The 21464-nt window shown below is 45.2% G+C and overlaps 1 protein-coding gene across 4 annotated transcripts in view; it reads right to left on the bottom strand.

The window, feature by feature from the left end:
- SMAP1 (small ArfGAP 1) overlaps positions 1-4165 on the bottom strand; it is a 158603-nt gene extending 154438 nt beyond the window's left edge. For all 4 annotated transcript variants that reach the window (XM_043889749.1, XM_043889751.1, XM_043889750.1 and 1 more), the window contains exon 1: positions 3821-4165. In XM_043889749.1, the coding sequence (XP_043745684.1) occupies positions 3821-3938 (118 nt within the window). In that variant the 5' untranslated portion in view covers positions 3939-4165. The remainder of the gene's footprint in view (positions 1-3820) is intronic.
- Positions 4166-21464: the final 17299 nt, after the last annotated feature.

Genomic DNA, 21464 nt, shown 5'->3' with positions numbered 1-21464 from the left:
GTGTAATAAAAAACTCAAGGTGCATCCCACACGTACAAGTGGAAGCCTAATCTAACCTAGGAAGAGCAGGGAGAATCAATTCCCTTGAAGAGACACTTAAGCAGAAACTGGAAGATAGGTAAACTGACCAGATAAAAAATTGTCAGCTTCCTGGGCAGAAGAAAAGAGCATATGCAAAGGCTCTGAGGCAGCGCTCCAGGAGCTGTGGAGACAATCAAGGGACAAAAGCTCGGCACAAGGAGAGCAGCAGTCCACAGGAAGGGGCCAGGGAGGCACTGCTCACGGGCACTAGTCCAACAGTGTGCTGAGTACACTCTGCTGAAATTATTCGTGTGCAAAAATGCAGCCCCCACCGAACAAGCTCCTTTAGGGTCTGACAACAAGTTTAGCTCTCTAACCCGATACGGTGTTTGGCGGCGTCCTCAAGTCCAGATCGTGGAGTGAAGAAATGCGAGTTTGATCTGGGTCAAGAGCCCTCTCCACACCAGGCAGTCTCTAGGGGCCAAGCATTTTCTGCTTCCAACCACCCCAAAACTTACAAGGCAAGAGATGCATTTTTCATGCTGACCTATACATGCTCAGAATGACAGCTAGTATTTACCCCAGACGAAACTTTAAACACTGAAGAGTACACTTTAAGTCAGCAAGGGGCTGACTCCTCCCTGCTCCATCAAGTGCCACCAACCAGTCACCGACAGAACTGCTTTCAAACTCCCGCGGAGAGCCCGCTGAGGCCTGAGAGAGGACGGGCGGCACCACCTGCTTGCTCGTATTCTCCGGTCGCTCAACAGACTTGCTCAGAGTAGGACCAAGAGCAGGAAACTGGCACCTATGCCATCCTTCTCTCCTTCCTCCCTTCCCAAACACCATCAGGAAGCACACACCAGTGACTCAGTAAGAAAATGTCAAAATCCAAGTGACAAACTTCTGCCAGTTGGTAAAAGGCAATAAAGCAGGGAAATCTCTAGCCCTAAATTTTAGTTCTGGTACAAAGAGCAATAGGGGAAACATACTTTTTAAGAAAGAAAATTAAGTTAACTAGAAAATAGCTTCAAAATACATGAAAAGCTTGATGCAGTTTATTAGGAGATGAAGAAAAAAAAATCAATACACATATACAGTATGGAACCACTTATAATAACTGAGCTGTAAAAATAAGACCTTTAGCATGTCTTTTAAAAGTACATTTAATTGTAAAGCAATTATCCTCCAGGGGCTTCCCTGGTGGCTCAGTGGTAAAGAATCTCCCTGCCACTGCAGGAGACATGGGTTCCATCCCACAGTTGGGAAGATCCCCTGCAGAATGAAACTGCAACCCACTCTGGTATTCTTGCCTGGGAAATCCCATGCATGGACAGAGAAGCCTGGCGGGCTACAGTCCATGGGGTCACAAAAGAAGTGGACACAACTTAGCAACAACAGCAATTAAATAATTTTATCCTCCAACTTTTAAAAAAAAGTACATTTAATCAGAATTTCACTACCTACATTTACTATGTCAATTGGCACGTGCATGCGTGCCAAGTCGTTTAAGTCATGCCTGACTCTTTGCGACCCTATGGACCATAGCCCGCTAGGTTTCTCTCTCCATGGGCTTCTCCAGACAAGAATACTGGAATGGGTTGCAAAGCCCTCCTCCAGAGGGATCTTTCTGACCCAGGAATCGAACCCAGGTCTCTTATGTCTCCCCACATTGGCAGGCTAGTTCTTTACCACTAGCGCCACATGAGAGGCCCTGTCATCTGGTATACATAATAATAAATCCAAAATCAAGAAATAAGCCAAGATTTCTACAAAGAGAGCCCCTTAGATCATACCAAAGGCTCAAAAACTTTACAAAATATATTTAATCATAGCAACTGCCTCACCATGTCAATTTTTTTCAATTATTACAACTATGAAATCAAGTTTCATTCAACCAATAAGTGGTTTGAACTATTTGCTTTTTTTTTCCCCTTGAAGGACCAAGATGAAACAATGAAATAATTTAGAAGATCACCTTAACACTATCCTAGATTCAGCAGCATCAGGAAGAAGCGCTGACCTTTCTAAATCTTGCCTGTGGCTCACGCCCTTCACACCACATCCTCCAGCTCTGGGTACTCCCTTCTGTCCCACTTCCTCCACTTCTCAAAAACAAAACCATGCACACAGGACCAAACAAAGCCAAAACAAAAAAAGACATCCATTCAATACATATCTACTGACCTCGGTGGCAATCCAACATGTGAGCAAAACTAACGCTCCCTATTCCTCAGGTCAGAAAAAGTAAAAGCTTTGTCCTAATGTGAGAAATACCTGATTATATCCTTCTCCCACCTCAAAAACCATAAACGCAAATGTCAACATGTGATAAACAATGGCTTTCTCTAAACCTATAAATTATTTTAAGAAATATTAGCGAAAATCTGATTTTACAAAGTACCTTTTGGCAGAAAGAAATCTGAACAAGAATTATTTTTGAATGGTTTCTATAGATAAAGAAAGGGAACTACTAAAACTGTTATTCAATTTCTAATGAATAGATTTGATACTTACTAGCATCTCTAACTATGTGATTGATTCATTACTCAACATGCATAAAATATAAACTCATCCACTGGCCTTTTAAAGGCCCATTTTCCAGTATTTCACTAATGCAGTGATGAGTAATAGAGCCTCAATACAGAAAGGCATTTATTCTCCAAAAACGACACACGTAATCCATATCAGGTAAACAAATACTAGCGCGATAATCCGGCGTTTGCAACTCACTGCCTGAATGGTTGGCCCCAAGTGACTTTACTATGATATTGAAAAGTGCTTCATAAACGGTCCGGTTCCAGTCCAGTCACATGACCTCCCAGTAGCCGGGGACCGTCACGGTAGTAAAAGAACCTGCCAATGGCGTGTGGCTGAGTCTTATCAAGTATCACCTGCCCACTGAGACGTGACTCATTTACACAGCGTTGAGGAAGAACAGGAAAGCTTCAGGAAAAGTCGAGGTCAAACAGTGCAGAAATCTTCAATTACCTTCCCGGGAACTGACTGAGGTTCCGGAGAACCCTCGGTCTCTCACCAGGGACACCAATTCACGAATAAGCCGGGTTTTATTTCCTAGCCGTATGAGGGGTTTGTTTTAAACGAAGAAAAAAAAACCCTCTGAAACGTGTTTCCCATGAGATTACTTATAAGACATTAAATATACATCAGTTCTCCAAAGCCGAAACATATAGGCTAAAAATAGTGTGTCTATTTCAAAGGCTGAGGCAGAAGCCCTCCAACTGAACAAACTAAAATTAGGTTCCTCTCATGTCTGGATCTGAAGAACACCCCTTCGACGTTCAAGAAGCACACAGACCAGGGTCCACATACAGACTCCCCTGGACTACCTAGTCGGAGAGAATCGAATTAAAACCTTCAGCAACAGAAAAAGCCCGGGGTCCAAGAAGACTCACGTTAACGAAACCCCTTCTCATTCGGGCCAAAATCCAGGCTGGAGCACAGTACGAACGCCCAGCCTCAAGCCCTTCCCCAGCTGCCTCGCTGAGCTCGCCCCGGGCGAGGAGCGCCGGGAGGGCCGGCGGGAGGACCACCGCGAGGACCGCCCGGGGGACCGCCGGGAGGACGGCCGGGGATGCCGCCGCGAGGACCGCCCGGAGGGCTGCCCCGAGGACCGGCGCACCGTCAGTCCGCCCGGCCGCCCAGCCCCGCAGCGCCCGGGCGGAGGACGCGGCCCGCCCGGCCGCCCCACCCGCCGCGGCACCTGCCGGGCGGCCCGCGCCGGCCCGGCGGGAGCAGGGGACCCTGGAGCCCCGGCCCGAGGGTCGCGCCGCACTACCTTTGGCCTCACAGTCGGCGCAGTACTTGTTGTCCTCCTCCCTCAGCAGCTTGGACAGGATGAGCTGGTGCTGCTCGTTCAGCTTCTGCGCCTTCTCCCGGCACGAGCGCGTCGCCATCGCGGCGGGGTGGACGCGGGCGGCAGCCGGGCGGGACGGGCGCGGGTCCGCGCAGCTGGACGCGCCGGGGGCCGCCGGGGCCGCTCGAACTCGGCCGGGAAGCGGCGGCCGAGGCGGCTGGAGCAGGAGGAGGGGCGGCGGCGGCGGCGGCGGAGGCGGCAGCGCCGACGTGTCCCGCCTCCTCGCCGGGCCGGCCCCGCACGCACCGCCGAGCCGGCGAGGGGGAGGGGCCGGAGCCAAGACTTCCGGGCGGCGCCGCCGGAAGGATCAGGCGCTTACGCGCCGCGCATGCGCCGGGCCTCCCGCAAACCCAGCCCGCTGGGCGCTTCCGCTCCAGGCCGGCGCACAGGTGGTTCCGGGAAGGTGCCGAGCCTTAGGCGCGTATGGCCTTCCGCCCTCTCTGCAGACGCGATCGTCTATGGGGACCTCGAGTCTGACCCCGTAAAGGACGATCTTTCCGTGTGCTTCTTTGCCTTTGCACCTACGGCACGACATCGGAAAGGCAGAAGTAATCGTAACTGGGCGGATTCTGTCATTCATTCAACGTTTCTTCACTGGCGCGTTAGAAACAGACACTGGCCTTGAAGCTGGAGGCCCATATGGGACCTAATAGGCAAAACTGCCTCTTCTACTGTAGGGGATGTGACATGTGTTATTGAAGGCCGACGTCGGTTGGTGGCCACTGTGCGCCTTGAGCACAGTTCTTATCACAGCTCTGAATAGTGTTGTCCGCATCCTACACATGGGGACATCCTAGCTTCCCAGGTGGCTAGGATGGTAAAGAATCTTCTTGCAATGCAAGAGGTTTGATCCCTGGGCTGGGATGATCCCCTGGAGAAGGGAAAGGCTACCCACTCCAGTCTTCTTGCCTGGAGAATTCCGTGGACAGAGGAGCCTGGTGGGCTACAGTCCATGGGGTCGCAAAGAGTCGGACGCGACTGAGCAACTAACACACTGACACACACATCCTACAGAAGAGGGCCATGTGGCCTGGAGGAGTGAGAGGATTTGGCCCCACTGCTCCATGCAGGAGCTGAGATTCAGCCCCAGAGCAGTAAGGCCTCCCTCGTGTAAGGGCGAGAAGGACTGGGGCCCAGGAACGAAGGGCCCTGGGCTGGGTCGCTTTAAGAAGAAGCTGTATCACAGTCACTTTTTTTTTCCATTTATTTTTATTAGTTGGAGGCTAATTACCTTACAATATTGTAGTGGTTTTTGTCATACTTTGACATGCATCAGCCATGGATTTACATGTATTCCCCATCCCGATCCCCCCTCCCACCTCCCTCTCCACCTGATCCCTCTGGGTCTTCCCAGTGCACCGGGCCGAGCACTTGTCTCATGCATCCAACCTGGGCTGGTGATCTGTTTCACCCTGGATAATATACAATCACTTTTAATGCAAGAAGAATAGGGAAAGAAGACATTTTCTCAGAGCCCAGAGCTTCTCAATCCAGGCCCGTGGACTTTGAACCCTGGGTGAAGGAGTCTGAATGTTTTGGCGTGATGTGGCATACTAGCAATTTCTAACATGGAACCTAAGGAATCAGAACAGATATGGCCCAGGCCTGTGGTAGGACGAATGCTAGGAAAGGTGCTGGGCAGGAATCTGTGCGTTAATCTGGCCAATTCCTAACCCAAGCCCTGCAGAAAGGTGACCCCCAACCCCAGGCTCACCTAGCCCCATTCTTGGCACAGAAGAAAATGTTTTTGGAATTAAATTGAATGGTGATTGCAGTGCAGATGTTGAGTAAATGAATAATTACAACTTAAACTTCATGACTCTTACAAATAACTAGGAGGACATTAAAGTAAGTGCTAATAAGCAGGAAAAAAGTCATGTGGGGGACAGAAGTAGGAGCCATTATCTTGAAGGCTGGCTTGATTTAGAGGGGCCAGGGTGGGAGATTCTAAGCAAGAGCAGCAGGCATAGAAACAAAGACTTCAAGTAGCTTGGAAAACAGACAGAAAGACAGGGGTGCTACTTAGGACAATGAGAGATGAGGCTGGATAAGTCAAGTGCAACAGGACTGAGGAAGGCTTGTGACACCAGACAAAGCAATCTGGCCTCGATGTAGTAGCTGATGATAGAAAACCTGTAGATTCTTCACTAGGAGAGTAAGTTCAGTTCAGTCGCTCAGTCGTGTCCGACTCTGCGACTCCATGAATGGGGAAAAAATGTAAGGGGATGTTTTGGGAAAGTTGGTCCAGCAGCAATCAGTTAACAAATATCTTTTTTTTTAGTGTCTCCCCATCCCCGCCAGAAAAAAATTCCTCCACTGCAAGGATTCAAAAAGGAAAAAACAAAAAACAGAACATAGGCTCACCACCAAGAGATCATCTACATAATGGGTTGAAGGGTCACAGCAACATCTATATTTAATGTATGCCACATGTGTACTTTTAAATGTTATAGTAACCACGTTTAAAAATAAAAAAGGAACAGGAGAAATTAATTTTAATAGTACATTTGATTTAATCCAGTGTATCCAAAATATTATCATTTCAACATGTGAATAATTTTAAAAGTTGTTAGCAAGATATTTTTACATTCTCTTTTTCATATTGTCTTCAAAATCCAGCGTATATTCTACACTTACAGCTTCTTTCACCTTGTACCAGCAGAACTTCAAGTGTTCAGTGGCCATTTGTGGCTACACAACTGAAGAGCCTGGCTGCATGCAGCTGGTCAGCCCGAAGGCATTAAGAACCTAAGTTCAAGTTGATTGTCTGTTACAGATGTAGTAAGAAGAACAGAAGAGACTGGTACCAAGAACAACTTTGTGTTCACTCATCATGTATTCAACAACTTCTGTTCAGTTCTCCAATAATCTAAAACTTACAGTCTATCCAGGATGAGAGACAAACATATTAACAGAAAAATGAAGAGACACATTGTAAAGTCTGCAGCAAATACGAAGTGCTCTGGGAGCCAAAGGAACAGAACAGCAATATAAGAACTGGAAGAACTGGGGAAGGCCTCACCAAGTACGTGATGCTTAAACTTGGTTATAAGGGATGTAGGAAGCTTTCAAGTGAATAGGGTGAGAGAGGAGCAAACAGAAAAGTTTGAAAAAAAATATGTAGACTTCTCAAAATGCATGGTCTGTGCTGGAAGCAGTGGGCCTGGGAGGGACAGGAACCAGCATGTGCATGAAGAAGATGAACAGAGGAAAGGAATCAAGATGAAGAAGAAGGACCAGGAGGTTAAGAGCTTTGTAGCCAAACTACATAGTTGGAATTTTTCCCTATGGGCATAGAGAGCCACCAGAAACCTTTACATGCAGAAAAAACCTGATTAGCTTTGTTTTCTGTAACTACAGCAGCAAGCTGGCGGAGGGGATGGAGGGAAATTTATCAGGAAAACAGATTACAGACAGCTTGTAAAAACAGTCCAGAGAAGATACATTGAGAGCCTATTTTAAGCCAGTAGCATAGGGTTTGGAAGAGACAGAATCAAATGATATTTTAAAATTAGAAACAGCAAGATTTAGCAGCTGACTGTATGCAGGGTTTGAGAGGAAGGAGGTGAGAACGACAGGGAGGTTTCCAAATCGGGAGACAGGTAAACGGTGATGCCATTAAGCCAGATCAAAATAGAAGGGACAGCACAGATTTGGGGTCGGAGGAGAAAAGGTGTTTGCTTGAGGGTGTGTTCAGTATAAGGTGTCCCCAGGTCTATTGGGACATCACATAGCTACTCCTAGAGCTTTTGTCTAGAGACAATCTGGTGCTGGTCACTGGGAGTCCTCTGCATTTAAATGGTCATAGAAGCCATAGGGTGGGTGAGATTCCCTGGAGAAAAACATGTAGATAATCCCGAAAACAAAACTCTGGGGGTTGCCAGCCAAATGAGTGGACAGAGAAAGGTGAAGTGAGGCCAGGAAGAGAACAGAGACCTTTCAAGGAGGGGTTTCTGAGAAGTAAGCATGCGTGATCAGTCGTTCAGTCATATCCAACTCCTTGAAACTTCAGGGACTAGAAGAGTGAACAATGCTAGCTGTTCTGGAAAAGTCATTTATTTTCGCTTTAGGCAACACACACAGCATGTAGTCACGGGTCCATAAGGGGCACTGTTTTCCTGTGTGACTGGCCCCTAGCCAGGAACAAGGGAAGAGGAATCTTCTGCTGAGGCGCCCCAGGGACTGTGATTGCAGTTTAGATAAAATGTTGGGGGAGAGGTGGAGGTGGTTAGAAGAAGAAGAAGATGGAGGTTGATGGGTAGGAAGCAGAGCTTACGTGAAGCATGGGTGGGAGTGGGGAGGACAGGCAGGGAGGTGTCTGAGCTGCATGGGAGAGGCCAGGTAGAGCAGCCCAGTGACCACAGCCTCCCTGGGAGCAGAGGCAGTCAGGAGTCCTTAGGGGATGGATGCTGACAGCTAAAGAAAACAGGTCTGATGGCAGCTCCCAGGGAGGAGCAGGAACTGGTACTGATGAGTCTAGGATGTCATGGTGTCTGTAGATGCTCAGGGCTGGGAGTGAGGTTGAAGGTTTGTTTCTGCGGATTCTTAGAGAGGGGAGGTCCCTTTAGGCTCTGAAATTCCATTTCCAGTTGGGGAGAAAAAGATGAGAAGCAGTTTAGAGAGTTGGAACACAACGGAGCCAGGGTTCCACAGAGGACACCATAAAAGAGGGACGGTGGGAGGGTGGGGAAGTGAGTCTGGATGGAGCGACGTAGACAAGAGAGAGCTTCAGGGTGGAGGAGCCGTGAGAACAAGGGTAAGAGTAGAAGGACTCTCTCTGCATCTTGACAACAACAACCTCAGAGGTAAATTCTACTGAACTCACTATTCATGTCAGAAAATGGCAGCCAGGATGGGCTGAGTCATGCTGAGTAACAAACAACCCCTGAGTCCTGATGACGTCAAACAGCAAGGTGATGCTATATGCGTGTGCTTTGGGTTGGCAGGGACTCTGCTCCACACAGGGACCAGATGACTCTGTCATCTTTCAGGGACAAGGCAAGATGACAACTGTCACAGGGCTTCCCTGGGGGCTCAGCAGTAAAGAATCTGCCTGCCAATGCAGAAGACACGAGTTTGATCCCTGGGTCGGGAAGATCTCCCGGAGAAGGCAATGACAACCCACTCAAGTATTCTTGCCTGGAAAACCCCATGGATAGAGGAGCCTGGCGGGCTACAGTCCATGGGGTCGCAAAGAGTCGGACACCACTGAGCGACTGAACGACAACAACAACAGCTGTCTTAAGGCTTCTCCCTAGGGACACACACCTGCTCCCAGTCTCAACCCACTGGCCAGAGCACGTGCATGACCCCTCCTAATACCAGGGGGACCGGGCAAGTCGACTATGTACCTAGAAGGACAACTGAAATTCTTGCTGCCCAGTCCAGAAACCGGGGCTCAGAGATGTGGAGTACTTTGTTGAAAGTTGTCTAGACATTTAATAGCATAACTGACATTTGTGGTGCATTTTTTGGTGTTCGGGCCCTGCTCTTTTCATAAGATGTGCTACCCCCTCAGGATGGAAAACCATATAGAACAAGTTAGATCCAGCAATGACAAAAAATAAATCAAAGCCAAGTGCGCTGAAGCCAGAGGAACATACACACACACTCAGCGATATGCAAACGCACACAAGACAAACCATCGCAAAGAGCAGAAACCCAGACTTCATTTTTGTTTTGTTTTCAGCCTTGCACCAGTTACGTTAGCATATGTGCGCTTCCTACAATCAGCTGACCTGACGTGGGGCACTCTCCACTGATGTTTAGGGCCACGTGCACTGCGGTGAGCAGAGTGTGCGAGGTCTTGCAGGGGTGTGACTTCCAGACGCTTGCCCCCCACCTGCCTCCTGAAGGGAGTTGTTTCCAAATGTGTGAGTTTGAGCAAGTGTCTCAAGAGCCCACAACATCGCACTCTTCAATATAGGGAAACATAAATTTCCAAACTCTTTCTTTAAAATTGAAGTATAGTTGATTTTCAATGTTGTGTTACTTTCGGGTGTATAGCAAAATGATTTAGTTATATGCATATTCTTCTTTAGATCCTTTTCCCTTATAGGTTATTACAAGATACTGAGTATAGTTCCCTGGGCTATACAGTAGATCCTTGTTGGTTATCTATTTTACATATGATAGTTTATTTATGTTAATCCCAAACTCTTATCCCTTCTAATTTTCTCCTTTGGTAACCAGAAGGTGGAGAAACATAACTTTTTAAGTAACTTTGAAAGAAAGGAATCTGGGGTAGGGCTAGCTAGAGAGCTTGAGATTGACAGTACACAGTTCCATATTTAAAATGGATAACCAACAAGGACCTACAATATAGCGCAGGGAACACTGCTGAATATTACATAACAACTCAGATGGGAAAAGAATTTGAAAAAGAATAGATGCACGTATAACTGAATCACTTTGCTGTCCACCTGAAACTAAAACAACATTGTTTATCAGTTATACTCTAATATGTCAATAAAATAAAAATTCTAAATATGAATTTCAAAAAAATAAAGTAAAAAGGGGGAATCTAATACACAAAAATATGTCTATTTTTGCCCTAATTCACATCTGGTCTGGATCATGTTATATTTTATTGAGTCTTTTACACTTTCCCCACTTAATAGATTTTACGGAGTTTCTGCATGCCAACTTAGAACCGGACATGAAACAATGGACGGATTCAAAACTGGGAAAGGAGTATGTTAAGGCTGTATCTTGTCACCCTGCTTATTTAACTTCTAGCAGAGTACATTATGTGAAATGCCAAGCCGGATGAATCATAAGCTGGAATCAAGATTGCTGAGAGAAATATCAACAACCTCAGATATGCAGATGACACCACCCTTATGGCAGAAAGTGAAGAGGAACTAAAGAGCCTCTTGATGAAAGTGAAATAGGAGAGTGAAAAAGCTGGCTTAAAAACTCAACATTCAGAAAACTAGTATCATGGCATCTGGTCCCATCACTTCATGGCAAATAGACGGGGAAACAATGGAAACAATGACAGACTTTATTTTTCTGGACTTCAGAATTACTGCAGGTAGTGACTGCAGCCATGAAATTAAAAGACACTTGCTCCTTGGAAGAAAAGCTATGACCAACCCAGACAGCATATTAAAAAGCAGAGACATTATTTTACCAACAAAGGTCTGTGTAGTCAAAGCTATGGTTTTTCCAGTGGCCATGTATGGATGTGAGAGTTGGACCATAAAGAAGGCTGAGTGCCAAAGAATGAATGGTTTCAAATTGTGATGTTGGAGAAGATTCTTCATTAAGAGTCCCTTGGATAGCAAGGAGATCAAACCAGTCAATCCTAAAGGAAATTAACCCTGAATATCCATTGGGAGGATTGATGCTGAAGCTGAAGCTCCAATACTTTGGCCACCTAGTGTGAAGAGCTGGTACATTGGAAAAGACCCTGATGCTGGGAAAGATTGAAGGCAGCAGGAAAAGGGGATGAGATGGTTGGATGGCATCATCGACTCAATGGACATAATTTTGAGCAAACTCGGGAGATAATGAAGGGTAAGGAAGCCTGGTGTGCTGCAGTCCATGGGGCCACAAAGAGTTGGACATGACTGAGCAACAACTTACAAAAACTTTGAGTAATCAGAAATGCATGGTCAATTTCAAGACTTAAATCAATCACAACAACAGTGAAGCTCATCTGTAGTCAGATTTTCTGCTTTCACACAGGTAGCCTGGGCAGTGATGTAATACAACTCAGGCCAGTTATTTAATGGAAGACTCAAAGATAATTGACTAAAGGCTATGTCACCTTAATTAGGAGACACAAACACAAGCCAAAGGCTGTGTGTTCTGCCGTTTTTTGAGAATACTGGGCATTTATTTATTTATTTATTTATTCATAATACTGGGCATTTATTGACTTTGTCCTCCCCAAATCCAGCCCCGCCTCTACCAGGAGAAGCACCCCAGGTTTTCCTTGGGGCAGTCACCCCCTTCGTCTGTTGAATCCAGTTATGAAGGAAGGGCTGTCACCCAAGGTCCCTGTACCTCCAGGGGCATGTGACCAAATGAGGTCATTCAGACACTGTCCTCTTGGAAGTTGAGTGTGAGAGGAGTAACCCAAAAACAGAGACAGCTGGAGATGGCTCATCCCTGTGGAGGTCTGTGCACCTGTTTGACCCTGCCCCCTGCATCCTCACACCTGTCCTTTCTGGAGACCGACTCTGTAACCTTCCTGTGGGTTCCTTGCCTGCCTCAATAAGGCTGCGAATGCATTTCTGTTTTGTTTTTATTGTTGTTGTTCAGTCACTTAGCCATGTCCGGCTCTTTGTGACCCCATGGACTGCAGCATCCCAGGCTTCTTCATCCTTCACTCTCTCCTGGACTTTGCTCAGATTCATGTCCATTGAGTCGGTGATGCTATCTAACTGCCTCATCCTCTGCTGCCCCCTTCTCCTCCTGCCTTCAATCTTTCCCAGCATCAGGGCCTTTTTCAATGAATCAGCTCTTCACATCAGGTGGCCAAAGTATTGGAGATTCAGCTTCAGCATCAGTCCTTCCAGTGAATATTCAGGGTTGATTTTCTTTAGGATTGACTGGTTTCATCTTAGATACAAAAAGTCAAACTAGAACTGATTTATATGGAGCACCAAAATTATTGATAATGAGCCGTGTACCATTTGGTGGAAATGGAGGGGCTGTGTCCTTGAAGAACTCAGCCTCTTTGCCTAGTCATCAGAGGAGCCCATTCCTCTTCTTCCAGGCCTCTGAGCTTGGTAACCTTGGTGGGATGAAACATTTTATACATGAAATTTTCTGTCGTTCTCATTCTTGACTTTTTTACCAAAATGGTTCATATTATCCCAGTGATTTTAAACTAGAAGTACCATCATTTTTTAGGACAAAGGGAAAGGAACTAGGCATAGGTTTATTTTTAATTGTCTTTAAAACATTATTTATCCTTTACCACCTTAGGATAGGCAGAGATTTCTTAGGAAATGAGAGGCATTGGCCATAAAAGAAAAAAGATCAATAATCTGAGTTTATTAAAATCTAGACGTTCTGCTCTTCAAAAGATACCATTCAGAAAGTGAAAAGGCACTGTACATGTTAAATTTATACAATGTTTAAGGTAAACTTTGCATGTCAAATTATATTTCAAAAAAGCTGACAAGGGGAAATGTAAAATATGAAACATATATATGTTTATACATAATATATACATAATATACACATATATATATATACATAAATATATACATATACATATATATTTGGTTGTGTTGAAGGGTTTGCAGGATCTTAGTTCCCCAATCAGGGATTGAACCCAGGCCCTCGACAGTGAGAGTACAAAGTCCTAAGTATTGAACCTTCAGAAAATTCCCTGAAAAATATATTTTAAAAAAGAAGATAAGGAGGCAAGCAATAGATTTGGAGAAAATATTTGTAAGGCACCATAAGTAGAACTTATTTAGAGAATATATAAGTAACTCCTGCAACCAATATTAAAAAGACAAACGACCCACTAAAAATGGCAACAGACTTGAGACACGCCAAAAAGAAGATACATGAATGACCAATAAGCCCGTGAAAACGTCTTCAACATCACTAGTCGTTATGGGAGTGTACATGAAAACCGCAGTGAGATTACCACTTACCCACCAGAATGAATAAAATTAAAAGGACTTGACAATACATTATTCATCACTGACCCTCTCAGGAGGGCCTCGAACTTACACAACCTTTCCAGCCACAACTGTTACTTTGATCTTTATCCCAAGAGTTATAAGAAGTTAGTGGAGTGCTTAAAACTCAGGAGTGACATGATCAGATTTATGTCTGAGAAATAGCCATCCCTAGCAGCAAGGCAGGGAACAGACTGGACGCAGGGAGGGCAGTCAGGCATCCTTAGTGGGGGTCTGAGTGGGATAATGAAGACTGGACTGGAGTGGTGGCTATGGAGATGGTCACAAGTGGGTGGGCTTGAGATGTGCGGAGAAGGTGAAACCAACAAGATCTAGTAATGGACAACAGAGGCAAGGAGGGAGAAGGTGAGGTCAGGGATGACCCTGAAGTTATGTTCTGGAGATTTAACATGCAACAGTGAGATTCTAGCTAACGATATTGTGTTGTCTACTTGGAATTTGCTAAGAGGATAAATCTTAAATGCTATTAGCACAAAAAGAAAGAAAGGAGGAAAGAAATTGGGACTTTGTGAGGTGGTGGATATGGTAGTTAGCTAGATTATGGAACACATTTCACAATGTATGCATACACATATATATATAGCAAATCATGTAGTTGGGCCCGTAAATATATACAATTTTAAATTATCAGTTCTATCTCAAAGCTGGGGTGAGGGGGAACCATGAGTGAGATTTCTGCCTGCATTCGTGGTAGTCACTGGGTGAACACCAAAGCGGGAGTATGTTTTAGGTAATCTTGAGCCCGAGAGCCTGTAAAATATCCAGTTGGAGGTGTCGGGCAGGAGGTGGACGTCTGAGCCAGGAGCGTGGTGGGGGAGGGCTGAGCTGCAGGTACAAACTCATGGTTCAATACGGCATTTACAAAGCTGTGGAACTGGATGAAATCACGTGATGAGGGAGAGCTGACTGAAAACAAAGAGGACCTGGATTGAGACTTAAAGATTATCAATATTCATTAACTATCAAGCGAAGCATGATTCCCTGCTGGCTCAGCAGTAAAGAATCCTCCTGCCAATGCAGCAGATGCAGGATCCATCGCTGGGTTGGAAAGATCCTCTGGAGGGAGAAACGCAGCCCACTCCAGTATCCTTGCCTAGAGAATCCCATGGACAGAGAGGCCTGGTGGGCTACAGTCCACGGGGTCGCAAAATCAGACACAGATTAGGAACGAAAGCAACAACAACAAACGTGATTATGGGGACTCCCCTGGCGGCCCCGTGGCTAAGACTCCACACTCCCAGTGCAGGAGACCTGGGTTCCACGCCTGGTCAGGAAACTAGATCCCACATGCTGCAGCTCAGAGTTCAAATGCGGCAACTCTTCCCCATGCCTCAACTGAAAGAACCCGCTGCGAAGACTGAAGATTCCACATGCCCCAGTTAAGGCCTGGCACAGCCAAATAAACAGATAAATATATATATATTTTAAATCTAAGCCTGGAGAAGGAAATGGCAACCCACTCCAGTATTCTTGCCTGGAGAATCCCCATGGACAGAGGAGCCTGGTGGGCTACATACAGTCCACAGGGTCGCAAGAGTCGGACACGACTTAGCGACTAAAACCAACCAACCAAGCATGATGAACCCACACAGGTGACCAAGAAAGAGCAGCCAGAGACATAATCTTTCATCTTACTCACCTAATTGTTTTGTGTAAGAAACCACCCCCAAATTTAGTACCTTAGAACAACCGCCACCTGACTGCTCACAAGCCCGTGGGTCAGCACCCGCCTGGTCTCAGCTGGCTGGTTCCATGGTGTCAAGTCCAGTCCCCCGAGCCCCTGTGATCATCCAGAATGCCCCGGCTTGGCCTCACTGGCTGGCCTCACTCAGGCTGACCTCACTGACCCGTCTGGTGGCCCAGCTGGGGTTGCTGTAGCCACGCACTCCAGGAAACAAACTCACTCAGAAGGACAATGCAGATAGTGGAGTGCAGCTTATTACACGGGCAGGCCCAAAGCAGAGTCTCCTGTTAGCCAAGGACCCTGGACAGTTTTTGTGAAAACCTTATATACCCTAAGTGTATGTGCCCAAATCCACTTCCCCAAATTCTCTGAAACTAGTCTGAACAAAGGAAAAGAACCCGTGATTCATATGCCTTAAGCCTAGGTAGTAACAGTGGGCAATAATCAATAGGCCTGTGGTCATACCCCAATAAGCATAATAGAATGTATGATTCTATTCAGTTATACAGACAATTAGGGTATTCTTTTAGGTTACAGAGAGCCCTGGGGCTCTTCCTTCTGGGGGCCTGGTTTTCCAGTTGGTATGTCATTTCCACAGATACTGGGCATATAGCTCAAAGTCCACAGTCCGGCCTAAGATGGAGTCCTGCTTTCAAGAGAGAGCCTGTTCGGTCTGTTTCCTCCTTCAGGGTGGCTGGGATGACTGGGCCAGTCAGGTCTCTCTCCTCACGGGTTTTCTCTGTCACACGGCAAAGGCAGAATTCCAGAGGAGCAAATCCCAATACACTAAGGTCATGCTGGCTGATACCCTATTGACCAAACCAAATTCCATGTCCAAGCTCAAGAGTCAAGGTGGGAGAAGAGGCAGGAGGAAATCTGTATCTACATGAAAGCGTGGGTGCTGGGGAAGGGTCCTGGGGGAATCAACAGGGGTCACAACCTGCCAGTGATCCCCTGCTAAGGAGCATGCCTCCAAGGATGACGACTTTCCCACCATGGCTCCAAGAGTTCTCACCGCAGTGAGTAAGCAGTAAGTTCCTGCTTACTCAGGAAACAAACCCACTCAGAAGGACGATGCAGACAGTGGAGTGCAGCCTATGGTTCTCCGCTGGTGCTTCACTCGCTGCAGCCTCTGCTGGAGGCGCCTTCTCCACGTCCCAGGCTTCTCGTCTGGCTGATTCCACCCATCTTTCAGGCTCACCCCAATTGTTCGTTTTCTTCCCTCAGCCTGTAACCCTCCTCCCATCCCCACAACAGTCCTACAGCAACAGCCACATCGAATTCTGATCTCAGTTTCCCCATGAAGCCTCCTTAGATGACTTCGGCCTTCATGGTGTTCAACCCTCAAAGGAAAGGCCTTGCAAGTGGGTTTTAGTCCTAGCCTCTAACTTGAAAAAGTAAAGAAGACACGTGTGAAAACAAGAGTTCAGGGTTGATACCAAGCAGGGCCCTCGGCACAAAGCCGTTCTGAGGCCCCGGTCCTTTAATCATAGGAAACAGCCTTCCTTCAGCCTCCAGGACCTTCCCTGACTTCCAATGGGCAGATTTGAGCAGTTGTTAATCAGCAAGGGGAGGGGATATGGAGACAAGGGAGAGACAGTAGGAAACAGTGCAGCCTAGGGGCAGGGTCCTGGTTCTCCGTCAAAGGATACACACAACATCATCTTTGAGATGTTCTGCAGATACTGAAAACACCTCCAGGTGGGGGAAGTGAACAGTTAACGAGGTATGCTGCCCAAAGCTTGTAGACCCCAGGCAGGCTGGAGCCAGAAGGTTGGTGACGCTGACTCCCACCTACCTCACCACCAGTCAGAAGAACGTCCACGAGCTGATCATGCCCTCTCTGAACTCCTCACTACCCACCTCCAGGTGGGGACACACAGTTTTGAGGGCATTAGCCCGATGTGCCCCCCTTTGTCTGGCAAAGCAATAAAGCTTTTCTTTTCTACTTCACCCAAAACTCGGTCTTGGAGATTTACTCCAGTGGCAGGGCACAGAGGCCAGCTGTGGCAGACTCAGGTTCAGTGACCCTGTCTTCTCTTGCCCTAACTTGTGAAGTTGTGTTGGGTTATGTACTTGAGTGATGCTGCTTACAATGGACACAGTCTCTAGCAGTGATTAAGAATCACCTTCCCACACAGCACTGTTGTGGGGGGGAAGTCATTGGACAAGCAAGCCACCAAACAAGTGCTTCTTGGTATGCGCTTTTTAAAATAAAAATAGATACTATCCCAATCAACCTACAATACCAATTAGTCCTGTAAGTGGTTAGTCAGCCTCAATTTAGAAAAGGCCAGCTCTTGTGGAAAACTCATGGTAACAAAAAGACAAAAATAAGATTACTCCACAAGCTATTTTCACATAGCCTCCTAGAGAGGCAGCAGGCATCTCAGTGATGCACGAGACATAGAATTTTCTTCAGACGTATCTGACGCGCTAATCAGCCAGATCCTGTTGTGGGAGTAAATTAATCCCAAATACAAGCAAGGCATCTGCAAAGGGCTTAACTCTTCCAAGTCTCCTGACCTCAGAAATGTATTCTGGAACAACCAGTATAGATTGAATTGAATAGAGAGGGAGCAAAACATTCTGAGTTAGCGTGGTCATTTGGGAAAATCTAAATGTGCTTTCAGATGACCCATTTACACTTAAATAATTTGGAGGTGACAGAAGACAGCTTCTTATATCTGTCAGGGATCCTCAACCCATTTCCAGCCTGTGTTTTCTCCTGCAGTGATTAATTCATCCCTCATGCAATACCTGGATCTTCACCTTTCTTCCCCGCTAAGAAATTCTCAAGCATTTCAATTGTGAGGCTGTTTAACAGAAAATAAGTTCATAAAGGTAATTTCCTGTAGGCTGGTCTTAGTATTTTTTTGCCTTCTAATAATATATACATATATATATTATGCACAGTGGTCTTAAGTAACAAAGATTCAAATAGGTCAGTGACTCACTTTTGGTTTGTTCGTTAGAAAGTGGGGGAAAAGGAGGGACAACCAGAGAAATGGAAGATGATTATATTTAGATAATTTTAGAAACATTTTAACTGGAATGAAATTCCGTGAGGAATCTTCAGGTTCAGTTCAGTTCAGTCACTCAGTCGTGTCCAACTCTTTGTGACCCCACGGACTGCAGCACACCAGGCTTCCCTGTCCATCACCAACTCCTGGAGCTTGCTCAAACCCATGTCCATCTTGTCAGTGATGTCATCCAACCATCTCATCCTGTGTCATCCCCTTCTCCACCTGCCCTCAATCTTTCCCAGCATCAGGGTCTTTTCAAATGAGTCAGCTCTTCACATCAGGTGGCCAGAGTATTGGAGTTTCAGCTTTAGCATCAGTCCTTCCAATGAATATTCAGGACTGACTTCCTTCAGGACTGACTGGTTTGATCTCCTTGCAATCAAGAGTCGTTGAGAGAGGGACTCTCAAGAGTCATCTCCAACACCACAGTTCAAAAGCATCACTTCGGGATGGGGAACACATGTAAATCCATGGCTGATTCATGTCAATGTATGGCAAAAATCACTACAATATTGTAAAGTAATTAGCCTCCAACTAATAAAAATAAATGAAAAAAAAAAGCATCACTTCTTTGGCACTCAGCCTTCTTTATAGTCCAACTCTCACATCCATACATGACTACTGGAAAAACCATAGCTTTGTCTAGGTGGACCTTTGTTAGCAAAGTAATGTCTCTGCTTTTTAATATGCTATCTAAGTTGGTCATAACTTTTCTTCCAAGGAGCAAGCGTCTTTTAATTTCATGGCTGCAATCACCATCTGCAGTGATTTTGGCGCCCAAAAAATAAAGTCTGTCACTGTTTGCATTGTTTCCCCATCTATTTGCCATGAAGTGAGGGGACCGGATGCCATGATCTTCATTTTTTGAATGTTGACATTTTTTTTAAATTATTTTTTAATTGAAGGATAATTGCCTTACAGAGTTTTGTTGTTTTCTGTCAAACCTCAACATGAATCAGCCATACGTATACATATACCCCCTCCCTTTTGAACCTCCCTCCCGTCTCCCTCCCCACCCCACCCCTCTAGGTTGACACAGAGCCCCTGTTTGAGTTTCCTGAGCCACACAGCAAATTCCCATTGGCTCTCTATTTTACATACGGTAATGTAAGTTTCCATGTTACCCTTTACGTACATCTCACCCTCTCCACCCCTCTCCCCATGTCCATAAGTCTATTCTCTATGTCTGTTTCTCCACTGTTGCCCTGTAAATAAATTCTTCAGTACCATTTTTCTAGATTCCCTATATATGCATTAGAATAAGATATTTATCTTTCTCTTTCTGACTCACTTCACACTGTATAATAGACTCTAGGTTCATCCACCTCATTAGAACTGACTCAAAGGCATTCCATTTTATGGCTGAGTAACATTCCATTCTGTATATGTACCACAACTTCTTTATCCATTCATCTTCGATGGACATCTAGGTTGCTTCCTTGTTCTAGCTATTGTAAATAGTGCTGCAATGAACAATGGGATACATGTGTCTTTTTGGTTTCCTCGGGGTATATGCCTAGGAGTGGGATTGCTGGGTCATATGGTGGTTTTATTTCTAATTTTTTAAGGAATTTCCATACCATCTTCCATGGTGGCTGTATCAATTTATATTCCCACCAACAGTACAAGAGCATTCCCTTTTCTCCACACCGTGTCCAGCATTTTTTGTTTGTAGACTATTTGATGATAGCCATTCTGACTGGTGTGAAGTGATATCTCATTGTAGTTTGATTTGCATTTCTCTGATAATGAGCGATGCTTAGCATCCTTTCATGTGCTTGTTAGCCATCTGTATGTCTTTGGAGAAATGTCTGTTTGGGTCTTTTCCCCACCTTTTGATTGGGTTGTTTGTTTTTGTGGTATTGAGTTGTATGAGCTGCTTGTATATTTTGGAAATTAAACCTTTTTTCAGTTGTTTCATTTGCTATTATTTTCTCTCATTACGAGGGTTGTCTTTTCATCTTGCTTATAGTTTCCTTTGCTGTGCAAAAGCTTTCAAGTTTAATCAGGTCCCACTTGTTTACTTTTGTCTCTATTTCCATTACTCTAGGAAGTGGGGCATAGAGGATCTTGCTTTGATTTATGTCATCGAGTTTTCTGCCTATGTTTTCCTCTAAGAGTTTTATAGTCTCTGGTCTTACAGTTAGGTCTTTAATCCATTTTGAGTTTATTTTTGTGTATGGTGTTAGGAAGTGTTCTAATTTCATTGTTTTACGTGTAACTGTCCAGTTTTCCCAGCACCATTTATTGAAGAGTCTGTCTTTTCCCCAGTGTATATTCTTGCCTCCATTGTCAAAAACAAGGTACCCATAGGTGCATGGGTTTATTTCTGGGCATTCCTTCTTGTTCCATTGGTCTATATTTCTGTTTTTGCGCCAGTACCATACCGTCTTGATGACTGTACCTTTGTAGTATAATCTGAAGTCAGGAAGGTGGATACCTCCAGCTCCACTCTTCTTTCCCAAGACTGCTTTGGCTATTTGGGGTCTTTTGTGTTTCCATATAAATTGTGAAACTTTTTGTTCTAGTTCTGTGAAAAATGTCATTGGTAATTTGATAGGGATTGCACTTAATCTGTAGATTGCATTCTGTAATATAGTCATTTTCACAATATTGATTCTTCCTACCCAGGAACATGGAATCTCTCTCCATCTGTTTATGTCATCATTGATTTCTTTCATCAGTGAATTATAATTTTCTGTGCACAATTCTTTTGTCTCCTTAGGTAAGTTTGTTCCTAGATATTTTATTCTTTTTGTTGCAATGGTGAATGGCATTGATTCCTTAATTTCTCTTTCTGATTTTTCATTGTTAGTATATAGAAATGCAAGTGATTTCTGTGTACTGATTTTGTATCCTGAGGCTTTGCTAAATTCAATGATTAGCTCTAGTGATTTTCTGATACTATCTTTAGGGTTTTCTATGTACAGTGTCATGTCATCTGCAAACAGTGAAAGCTTTACTTCTTCTTTTCCAGTCTGGATTCCTTTTATTTCTTTTTCTTCTCTGATTGCTGTAGCTAAGACTACCAGAACTATGTTGAATAATAGTGGGGAAAGTAGACACACTTGTCTTGTTCCTGATCTTAGGGGGAATGCTTTCAGTTTTTTACCATTGAGAATAATGTTTGCTGTAGGCTTATCATATGTAGCCTTTACTATGTTGAGGTAGATTCCTTTTATGCT

This window comes from Cervus elaphus, chromosome 28, assembly GCF_910594005.1.
Source record: "Cervus elaphus chromosome 28, mCerEla1.1, whole genome shotgun sequence".
Taxonomy (NCBI): domain Eukaryota; kingdom Metazoa; phylum Chordata; class Mammalia; order Artiodactyla; family Cervidae; genus Cervus; species Cervus elaphus.
The sequence above is the reverse complement of the archived record's forward strand: the minus strand, read 5'-3'. Positions and strand labels throughout refer to the sequence as shown.